Source organism: Crinia signifera, chromosome 2 (assembly GCF_055691185.1).
Source record: "Crinia signifera chromosome 2, ASM5569118v1, whole genome shotgun sequence".
NCBI classification, from domain to species: domain Eukaryota; kingdom Metazoa; phylum Chordata; class Amphibia; order Anura; family Myobatrachidae; genus Crinia; species Crinia signifera.
Window position 1 is genome coordinate 396,794,800 of NC_139218.1, and position 12,044 is coordinate 396,806,843.

The 12,044-nt window shown below is 46.7% G+C and overlaps 1 protein-coding gene across 1 annotated transcript; it reads left to right on the forward strand.

Annotated features, from left to right (window-relative positions):
- The first annotated feature begins 7,368 nt into the window (after positions 1–7,368).
- On the forward strand, positions 7,369–9,624 carry LOC146058286 (E3 ubiquitin-protein ligase TRIM39-like). Its single transcript, XM_083170517.1, has one exon. It carries the CDS (start codon positions 7,393–7,395, stop codon positions 9,064–9,066), a length of 1,674 nt encoding a protein of 557 aa, XP_083026643.1. The 5' UTR covers positions 7,369–7,392; the 3' UTR covers positions 9,067–9,624.
- Positions 9,625–12,044: the final 2,420 nt, after the last annotated feature.

Genomic DNA, 12,044 nt, shown 5'->3' on the forward strand with positions numbered 1-12,044 from the left:
TTTTCGTTTGGGTGGCATGCGGTGGCTCTTCGAGTCTATTTAGTTTGTCTCTTAGAGCCTGGCGGTGGCGGTAGGGCGTCACGGTCCAGCGGTCACTTGTGGCATGAGAGGGCGCTGGGAGGCACTGCCCCCTGGAAAGCCGGCAGGGTGTCCTGCCTTTGCGGGGGGCGCGGTGGGCACTCCGTCAGCGGAGTGTCCACACCAGCCAGAGCGGGGGTGGTGAGACTTCCCAGCGTTAGGTTGTGCCTTAGTCAGATGGGCCGTCTCAGTCGTTCCCATATTAATATCAATCAGTTGGGGCGTTTAAGTCGCCGCCATTTTTGATGTGACTAGAGCTGGTCATCCGTGGCGCCTTATTGCCAGCGCTTTACGAAGAAGGGTCATACCACATAATAAATATACATATGACCTTTAAATCTAATTGCTTTGGTGTCCGTGTCTTTATTGTGTCAGCGTGAGTTATTTTTAGTTAAGCTAGCTTAAAGTGTATGTTAAGATTCAAGCCAAATAAATGTATAGACGGCTTATACTTTTCCACTGTCTATACCCTGATCTGAGCTATTCACTTCTACAGGAGGGGAGGGGGTGGAGGGGGATCTATGTCCAGGGAATCCCCTTCCACACAGGCAGGGGTTAAATCACAGCTGTTCTGGGCTGCAGCTCTCCTTGTTTGAACTGCTAACACAGGGATTGCCTCAGTACTCCCCACAGCCCCTGCTAATGGTACTTTCACAGCATTATCTGACAATGATACCTCGCATAACTCTACCTTGGTACAGGCATTGGGACCCACTTCCCCCCTGTACAATTGCAACGGGTTAGGTTCTGATAAACACAAGTCGGCAACATCACATGCATTTGCATTACCATTGGATGTAGTATTCTGCTCAGCAGGCGTTACTGGAGCATCCTTAGCCAATACCACTGTATCATTACCAACATAACACTCATATTTCAGACCACATACATTTGTACCGCTGCTTTGTTGTTCAGCAGGGATCACCTGGGGAAAACAGGATTAGGGAATAGCATTGCAGTATTAATGACATCACTATCAATTTGATATGCAGCATGCCTCCTCCCCAAATCAGCCTCCCAAATCACGGTATTAGATACAGGGTCCATGTTTCTGACATCCCTGAGGCTTCTTCCACCTCCCCAGTCCAGATATCCCGGGGCCCTGTGCACCTCAGGGTGTACCCCACCTCCACAACTCTCAGCCACAGTCTTAGGAATAAAGTTCTCGGGACTCCCTAGTGCTAAATGCACGCCAGCACCAGAGTCTAGTAGACCAACCGCTACTTGAGTTCCTACCGTATCCACGTGCAGGTTACCTTGGGGTGGCTCCTGTGGTCCTTCCACCCACAGAACAGCGATCGCAGGATTCCCTGTGTGACCTGTCACCGGAACAAGTGACGATTCCTTTCTCTCAGGGCAATGTGTACTGATGTGCCCCACTTCGTCACAATTAAAACACCTGCGGCCAGTTGCCAAAACAGGCTGGTCCCACACCCTCCCTGCACACATAGTCTCCTCAATGAGTTTGTCCGCTTCACAGTCAGCCCCTTCCGGCAACAAATCGGGGGCCACTGGTGGGAGAACTCTGCTCACATCTTCCAGCAGTTTAAACTGGGCCTTGTGATGGTGAGGTCTCATGAGCAGGTTCCATGATGACTGTAATAGGCAGAAGTACCTTTTCCTGGTGGGACAAACTGTTTGCATCCACAGCTTCTCCCAGCCATTTAAACTGTGCCTTGTGAGGTGATGTCTCTGGAGCAGGTTCCGGAGCTGGTGATGGAAGCTGTTCCAGGCGCTGCCATTCAGCATCTACCCAGCGGCACTGCTCTTTCCACCATGGGGTATCAAGCTCTTTCCAATCATAGGCATATTGCTGCGCTATTTCAAAACAGTCTCTCAGTTCTCTCAGCAGCATCCAAGGACTTGTATCGGGACCCCAGCCTAGAAACATGGTGCGATACATTCCAACAACATTGCTCTCATCGTCTCGTGCATAGGTGAGCCGCTTGATCATCTCCCTGCGGGAATTGTTGGGGCAGGAGATACCTTGCCGCTGACATTCTGTAGTGATTTCTTCTGGGCTCATAAGGCTAAACGGATAATCAACACCATATGGGTCAGAATACTCACTGGGCTCTTCTGGTGCTGTAGGAGATTGGTACTCTGCAGTCTCCCTGACTGCCACACATCCAACAGTCTCCCTGGTGCTAGCAGAGATGTCAGCTCTCTGAGCACCTTCTGTAGTGTCCAGGGCCAGCTCATTATTCACAACCAAGCTGACACTCACTTGGCTTCCTCTGTCTGCTTTCAAGACAGGGAACTGTGCATGACGCGGTCCGGTGAAATTCGCGTCAGTGGTCATTTGGGACCTCTGTCCCTTGTTAGGCTCCCCATGATTGATTCTTTTGCATTAGGGTGCAGAAAGAGAGACTGATTTAGTCTTTTCCGGGGCACTCTTTATTGATAAATTGGTGTTAATTATGTTATTAAAATGTAGCTTTTATTTGGTATGCCTTAAAACAAGTAGTGCTTAATACAGAAAACAGACGTACACACACATATACATATAAAGTGAATGTTACCTATTGTGTATACTGCTTAAAATCTCTCAAGTGATAGATTGGTTTTGTATTATTACTGCAAGCGCATTTTCCATATAGCGCATTTTTCTGTGATAATTGATCTCTGAATAGCGCAGTGTGTATAGGCACCAATTATTTCTTGTCATACACAAACTGCCTTGATTACCTAAAAAAACAAAATTGAGCAATGCTATATTAACAGCCCCAGCACTCATACTGCCATATAGCGCATTGTTCTTGTGACAATTATTCTATGATCAGGACAATATGTATTAGCACTAACTGCTACATGTCATAAAAGATTGCTCAATGTCTGGAATAGATAAATAACTGACTAATATTACACTTAACAGTCAAAACAGTGAGATTAGCCACATAGCATATCTTCACTTTTGAGGAGTGATACTCTATAATTGTCTTAGAGAGAGTTAAACAAATCTGTTGTGACTTCTATGAGAAATAAAATCACCAATCAGTAGCTTCTCTCATTCTGACGCCCACTGCATTCATTGTCTCTGCAAGTGTGAATAACATCAGAGATTGTATCTGCAACCAACATCAGAACAGCAGAAAGCTGGTACATGTGTATATTCTGTCTGGGTGACAACTAACACTTATCTCTCATCTGATATTCTATGCCCACAGGGCAGATACCGGACAGCAGAATGGTGCTAGTATGAACAACCCAGATATCTTATCTTCCATGAGGTATGCGACACTTTTGAACTCCACTACCCACACAGGTTTGGTGTGAGCACTCTCTGTCAGAACAGCCGGGTGATTTTCCTGCACTGCAACTAATTGCAACAGAAAACACTCTGAGCAGTACATTCCTGACATAATAGAGAGCTCACATCCCTTTATATCTATTTATCTCTCCCTCAGTGCTGAAGGTACGAAAGGAGCAAACTCTCACTCAGTATTTGACGTTTTTAACATGATACTGGAAAGCAGAATTGCTCCTTGGTGAGAGAAATAGCACAACTTATCTTTCTCTCTCCACCGTACAGATCAGGATTCTCATCCAATAAATTGACTGTTATACACTCCCCAATGAGAAATTCTGGAAATAGGATGGTAGATGCTGTTCAAACTTGCAACAGTATCAAATCTGCCCTGAAAATACACATCGTTTGTATCACAATCTACTTTGCAGTTTGGAAAGTGTAGCAAAGATAACAAATTGATAGGAGGAATACAGATTCAGCAAAATAATTGCATGTTACCTAGACCCCTATACATAAACTATTAAAAACAAAAGGGAAAGGAAATATTGTTGGGATTAAAAGCCATATAATCACCCCAACATTTTAATAGGGGTTGATTCATATTGTTTCACCTACAAGTTAAAGAAATTTCGCAAACTTGATACACAACCAATATATCTGCTATATATATTTGGTCAAAGATAAATGAACTGGGAAAACTGAAGGGATATTGAATAACCCTTTGTACATCACTTACACTGTGATTTGGAGTATTTTTACACCATATGTGTCTGATGACAAAGAATTCACTTTATATGTATATGTGTGTGTACGTCTGTTTTCTGTATTAAGCACTACTTGTTTTAAGGCATACCAAATAAAAGCTACATTTTAATAACATAATTAACACCAATTTATCAATAAAGAGTGCCCCGGAAAAGACTAAATCAGTCTCTCTTTCTGCACCCTAATGCGGAAAAAAAACCCAAAAGATACAGTTTGTCCTGAACTTGTCCTGGGAGCACCACCAACCCTGTAATTGACATCACCTAAACCTTTATTGTATGTCATGTTGGTATACACAATTCAAGACTGATTGCTTTGATTATGTGCGGACTCATACAAATCTAACATATCCCAATGATTGATAACAGAGTCCACATCTTGATCCAACACATTATTTACTTCCACAGACAGTAAAAGTTCAGTACGAACCGTGTTTGACTTTGGCGCGGAATCGTTTGTAATGTCCAGTGCTGACTGAGCCCCTGGGGTAGGATTGTCCATGGACTGGTTTCCTCCAGCAGCTAGAGTCCGATCGGCATCCACTAGTGCCCAAATCAAACGTTTTCTACTCTGGCCAGACCAAGGGATATTCCTCTGCATACACACGACCGCCAGGTCATCTCTCCTCATCTGCTGGTAATCAGCCATCCTGAGTCTCACACTTGTACAAAAGATAGGAAAGAAAAACCAAGAGAAGGGAGGGGAACAGAGATTGCATCCACTGTGTGACTTTTAAAACTATAGTAAAGCTCTGAGTTCTGATTCTGGTGATGTGGGTATTTCTCACAAAATTCTACCCACACTCACTTAAGTTCTTAAAGAGAAAAATGAATTCTCCACCCCACCGCTTGCCACCAAATGTCACAGACCCACCGGTCGCCTGCTCCGATACGTCAATCTGAGCAGCTCCGGCCATGACTGGGGTTCACTTTGGACACTCGGGTTCTTTCTTTGAGGTACACTGCCACCAGCCAAAACCTGATTTTAGCACTTGAAACTGCGCAAGGGGCGGCTTGGCTCGCACCTGACCACACAATGCAGTATAAACTAAGGTAACGCTGACCACTCTTCTGAGGCTAATGAGTCTTAAGAACACAGAATCAGAGACTGGAAATATGTATTATTTATTCCTAGAAACACTACAGAGCTTTAAGTGATAAAAATGGTTACAAGATAGTATAATGATTTTAAAAGCACACACAAGATAAATGCAATTTCAGAAATAAAAAGGAAATAAAAAGAAATGACAGAACTGTATCTTACACGTAAATACAATTCTGGAGTGGGGGGCCTCCACAAGAAACAAGCGGTCACTTCCAGCTCGATGCTGCACCCCGAGAAGTACAACTGGGTATTCAAAGGTACAGAGGTTTTATCTGCAGGCCCCTCATCCCTCCCACCCTTGGGATTTTTAACCATTCTCTTGCTGAGCCTAGGGAAAGTCCATAGATATAGGAGCTTTCCCGTGAAGAATCCGTCCCTGCTTTGAAGTAGAATTTATACATTCCTCAAGTGATAAGAGGTAATTTAGTGGAGGGCCAGAGCAACTTTTGCCTGTTGGCCGGACACTATTGCTCTTCCCCCCAATGTGTTTTATGAGGGGTTTCCGATCTTATCTGACATCCTAACTTCAGAGGATTTCTACAGATGTCAAACAGAGGGAATACAGGCCTCAAACTCAAACCAGGGTCACCTACAGTTTACCCACATAATACAAGACATGTCCTGATTCCAATACTCACAGGAGACATAACTTTACAACAATATCAGACATACATTGATCGAACAGATAATCATAACAGGAGGCATACGTTAATTTGATCGATCACCTGATCTGATCGTTACACATGAGAGCAGGAGGCTGGGCTATGAGGCATGATAGGGGTATGTGGGCAACACAGCGTCAGCGACTCCCCTGCCATCGATAGTAGTAAAATATTACTTGGATAACCATCGATTGTTGTAGCTATCGATGGTCATCCATTATATCTGACTGAATAGGCCGTGGGACAATCAGAACTCGGTGGCGGGACTGTCGGGTGTGGGGGGACGGAGTGAATCGCTGGAGGGGTGCGGGGGGTGCCGTGAATCGCGGGAGGGGCACGGGGGGTGCCGTGAATTGCGGGAGGGGCGTGGTAGGGTGCAGTGAATCAATGAGGGGGGCGCAGGGGAGGCTATAATTGCGGGAGGGGGTGGGGGTCAGCAAATCGCGGGAGGGGGTCTCAGGGAGGGGGGTGGCGTGAATCGCGGGAGGGGGGTCACGCGAATCATGGGAGGGGGGGCGCGGGGGCTTGCCGTGAATCGTGGGAGGGGGGGTGCGGGGGGTCCATGAGAGGGGGAGGTGTGCGGGGGGTGCCGTGAATCGCAGGAGGGGTGTCCGCAAATTGCAGGAGGGGAGCGCGCAAATTGTGGGAGGGGGGGTCTCGGGGGTAGCCGCAAATTGCGGGAGGAGTGCCCACGAACCGCGGGAGGGGGGGTTACGGGGGTTGCTGCGAATCGCGGGAGGGGGCGCATGAATCGTCGGAGGGGGGGTGGTGTGGGTGTGTGTGTCGCGAATGGCGGGAGGGGGGGTCGCGGGGGGTGTGTGTAGCGAATGGCAGCAGGGGGGGTCACGAATGGCGGGATGGGGGGTTGCGGGGTGCCGCAAATCGCAGAGGGGGGTCGCGAATCATGGGAGGGAGGGTCGTAGGTGGGGTGCCACGAATGCGGGGGGGAGGGATTGGGTGCTGGCAGAGGGGGGGTGGTGCGGGCAGACATGCCGCTCACCCGGTGGCTGTGGAGTAGCAGTGTCTTTGCCTGGCACTGTGGGCTGGTTCTCTGTCACTATGTGAGTGTGTGGGGGCGGAGTCAGAGGCTCTGATAGGCTATTAGCCTATGACTCCATACAGCGTTATAGACACACTCACACATTGAGTGACAGATGTAGCCAAATATGTAAGAGATACTATATATATATATATATATATATATATATACAGAGAGAGAGAGAACACACACATATATATATATATATATATATATATATATATATATATATATATATACATATATATTTCAGAACTTACTGTAGCTACAGAAGCAATTTTGATGGCTTTCAATTAATGGTTTTAAACTGGCAGTGGTGGAGAGGTGCCCCCTTGATAGCAGGAGCCCGGCGGCAGATGACTCCATTGCCTCCCAGAGTTCTACCTCTGCTGTAGCTATAATATGAGTGACAGCTCAGCCTCGCCCTGTGTGCAGAATGTGACCTAACTGGTATCAGAGACTTTCACTTTCATTTCCCTCTTCTGCTGCCAGCAATGGCGTCTGCTGATCTGAGCCCGGAGCTGGACTGTTCCATCTGCCTGAGCATTTATACAGATCCTGTAACCCTGAGATGTGGCCACAACTTCTGCCGGGTCTGTATTGATCGTGTGCTGGATACACAGGAGGGGGCTGGAGTTTATTCCTGTCCTGAGTGCAGAGCAGAGTGTCAGGAGCGTCCTGCACTGCAGAGGAACATAACGCTGTGTAACATAGTGGGGAGGTTCCTGTCTGCTCGGCCACATCAGGAGGAGACCGCGATCTGCTGCACTCACTGTATTCATGCTCCTGTACCTGCTGCTAAGTCCTGTCTGCTGTGTGAGGCTCATCTGTGTGATAATCACCTGAGAGTACACAGCAAGGCAGCAGAACACGTCTTATGTGACCCCACCACTGCCCTGGGGAACAGGAAATGCTCCGTCCATAAGGAACTCTACAGATATTACTGCACTGAGGATGCTGCCTGTATCTGTGTGTCCTGCTGTCTGATTGGGGAGCACAGAGGACATCAGGTGGAGTCATTGGATGAGGCCTCAGAGAAGAAGAAGGAGAAGCTGAGAGATGTTCTGCAGAAACTGACCAGGAAGAGAGCGGAGACTGAGAATAGAGTGCAGAGACTGCGGGAACGCAGGAGAGAGGATCAGGGAAAAGCAGCGGGTGTCACAGAGACAGTCACTGCCCTGTTTAGAGACATCAGGAGACAGCTGGAAGACCTGGAGAAGAGAGTCCTGAGTGAGATCTCCAGGCAGGAACAGCGCGTTTCACTCTCAGTCTCTGATCTGATCCAGCAGCTGGAAATAAAGAAGGACGAGCTGTCCGGGAAGATGCGTCACATTGAGGAGCTGTGTAACATGTCTGACCCAGTGATTGTCTTACAGGAACCGGACACAGGGGACTTGTGTGACACTGAGGACACAGAGAGACATGATAGCCAGGTCCGTGGTGCAGGAGGTCTGGATGTGGGTCTCATCTCCCGGACATTACACACATTATCTGCTATAGTAACAGGGATAAATACAGGGATCTATGTGCAGGAAGCTACAGACCTATTACTGGATGTAGCCACAGCTGGTAATACAGAGTCTGATATAATAACAGGGATAAATACAGGGATCTATGTGCAGGAACCTACAGACCTATTACTGGATGTAGCCACAGCTGGTAATAATATACAGATATCAGGTGACAGGAAATCTGCATCATGGTCAGATATAGACCAGAGACGCCCAGTAACACCAGAGAGATTTCAGTATTATCAGGTGATCAGCACCAGGAGATTCTCCTCAGGGCGACATTACTGGGAGGTGGATGTCAGTAAGTCAGTGTGGTGGATGGTGGGGATGTGTTATCCCAGTATAGACAGGAGAGGAGATCAGTCATACATTGGATGCAATAACAAGTCCTGGTGTCTGTGGAGGGATAACAATCAGTACACAGTGATACATGACAGTACAGGGATCCGGGTACCTGGTAATATCCCCTGTGACAGAGTGAGGATATACCTGGATTATGAGGCAGGACAGATGTCCTTTTATTCTCTGTGTGACCCCATCAGACACTTACACACCTACACCACCACCCTCACTGAGCCCATCCATGCTGCATTATGTGTAGTGAGAGGGTGTGTAACTATATGTGGGGGAGTCAGGAGCTGGGAGACATTACCATAGGAAATCTACCCAGAGACTGGTGACATCACAGGAAGGAGAATCTGATTGGGGGAACATTCAGCACATGGCTTATGGCTTAGCCCCTCCCCCTGTGTGACCAGGTGACCAATGTGCCTGGAGTTGTTCCAGTATTGGCGTGATAGATACTGTTATTATAAATATATGTTTATGTGAGATTTCTCTGCCTCTGGCTCACTCATAGCTGTGATTGGCTGCAATATCTGTCTGTCACCCAGCATGCACCCTATTACAGTAGTCAGTGCTAGACTTGTTCCTATTGGCTGTAATTTACACGGATAGTGAATCGGGGTGTTGTGTATAAATCTCCACTTACTGGGAATTGTAATATGATGAGTGAGTGTTCCTTACATAACACAGGACAGGATGTACTACAGCTCCCAGCATGCCTTATTACTTAACCATATTATCTTGACATATGTTTTAGAAACAATAAGCTTAACTACAATTATATTTTATATTATAGTGGATATTATATAGCGCTCCCTGTATATAACGCAGCCCCATGTCCCACCAGGCCTGCACCTGTATTCTGGTGTGGGGTCTTTGCTGGCAGTTAGGATACACTTAGATTTATACTGTATTATATGTTATATTAATAGTGGTGATTATATAGCGCTCCCTGTATATAACACAGCCCCATGTCCCACCAGGCCTGCACCTGTATTCTGGTGTGGGGTCTTTGCTGGCAGTTAGGATACACTTAGATTTATACTGTATTATATGTTATATTAATAGTGGTGATTATATAGCGCTCCCTGTATATAACGCAGCCCCATGTCCCACCAGGCCTGCGCCTGTATTCTGGTGTGGGGTCTTTGCCGGCAGTTAGGATACACTTAGATTTATACTGTATTATATGTTATATTAATAGTGGTGATTATATAGCGCTCCCTGTATATAACGCAGCCCCATGTCCCACCAGGCCTGCGCCTGTATTCTGGTGTGGGGTCTTTGCTGGCAGTTAGGATACACTTAGATTTATACTGTATTATATGTTATATTAATAGTGGTGATTATATAGCGCTCCCTGTATATACCGCAGCCCCATGTCCCGCCATGCCTGCGCCTGCATTCTGGTGTGGGGTCTTTGCTGGCAGTTAGGATACACTTAGATTTATACTGTATTATATGTTATATTAATAGTGGTGATTATATAGCGCTCCCTGTATATACCGCAGCCCCATGTCCCGCCAGGCCTGCGCCTGTATTCTGGTGTGGGGTCTTTGCTGGCAGTTAGGATACACTTAGATTTATACTGTATTATATGTTATATTAATAGTGGTGATTATATAGCGCTCCCTGTATATACCGCAGCCCCATGTCCCGCCATGCCTGCGCCTGTATTCTGGTGTGGGGTCTTTGCTGGCAGTTAGGATACACTTAGATTTATACTGTATTATATGTTATATTAATAGTGGTGATTATATAGCGCTCCCTGTATATAACGCAGCCCCATGTCCCGCCAGGCCTGCGCCTGTATTCTGGTGTGGGGTCTTTGCCGGCAGTTAGGATACACTTAGATTTATACTGTATTATATGTTATATTAATAGTGGTGATTATATAGCGCTCCCTGTATATACCGCAGCCCCATGTCCCGCCAGGCCTGCGCCTGTATTCTGGTGTGGGGTCTTTGCTGGCAGTTAGGATACACTTAGATTTATACTGTATTATATGTTATATTAATAGTGGTGATTATATAGCGCTCCCTGTATATAACGCAGCCCCATGTCCCACCAGGCCTGCGCCTGTATTCTGGTGTGGGGTCTTTGCCGGCAGTTAGGATACACTTAGATTTATACTGTATTATATGTTATATTAATAGTGGTGATTATATAGCGCTCCCTGTATATAACGCAGCCCCATGTCCCACCAGGCGTGCGCCTGTATTCTGGTGTGGGGTCTTTGCTGGCAGTTAGGATACACTTAGATTTATACTGTATTATATGTTATATTAATAGTGGTGATTATATAGCGCTCTCTGTATATAACGCAGCCCCATGTCCCACCAGGCCTGCGCCTGTATTCTGGTGTGGGGTCTTTGCTGGCAGTTAGGATACACTTAGATTTATACTATATTATATGTTATATTAATAGTGGTGATTATATAGCGCTCCCTGTATATAACACAGCCCCATGTCCCACCAGGCCTGCGCCTGTATTCTGGTGTGGGGTCTTTGCCGGCAGTTAGGGTACACTTAGATTTATACTGTATTATATGTGACAGGGTATTGTCTAATCGCTGTGCCCAATTACCCCCCAAAAATGACATAACTCTCTTGTTGGATAAAATTGGCCACAGCAGCCATCTTTATTGAAACAATACAATTTTAAAACAATAATCCAAAACATTCCCACGGAAGGTGGTCCCCGAGGCCCTCAATAAATATATATCCACACCTCTAAGCACTTCCAGGAGCTCTTACCCCCAGCCGATAGCGATTGGCTCGAGGGCACCAATTGTACACACCCAGTGCTCATTAATTAACCTCACCCAGGGGAGTCCAGCCCCCTCATGGGGCCCTCCCCGCCGCATAATTAAGCCTCAATGCCACCAACCTCGAGGACCCCCCTCCGCACAGGCCACTGTGACAAAAAGACATCCTATCAAATATTCTACCTAAACTATAAAAAATAGGGAAGGGTGGGTGGGAGCTGTTGAGAAAATCTCCCAGTGACCCCTATTTCCCGCCTGAACCCTGCTTATAAACCCCTCCAACACCCCGTTAAGCCCCTCCCCTTATGACCCTCTCCTAAGACACCCCTCCTATGACTAACCTGCTAGTCAGCTCCCTACAAACCCTGTCAGGGGAGCCTACCCCCAGGCTTTGCCTCCAGTCCGGCTCCTACATGACAGGGTATTGTCTAATCGCTGTGCCCAATTACCCCCCACAAATGACATAACTCTCTTGTTGGATAAAATTGGCCACAGCAGCCATCTTTATTGAAACAATACAAT

Excerpts from the sequence above, each read along its gene's own strand:
- LOC146058286 (XM_083170517.1), top strand. The coding sequence starts at position 7,393 with ATGGCGTCTGCTGATCTGAGCCCGGAGCTGGACTGTTCCATCTGCCTG.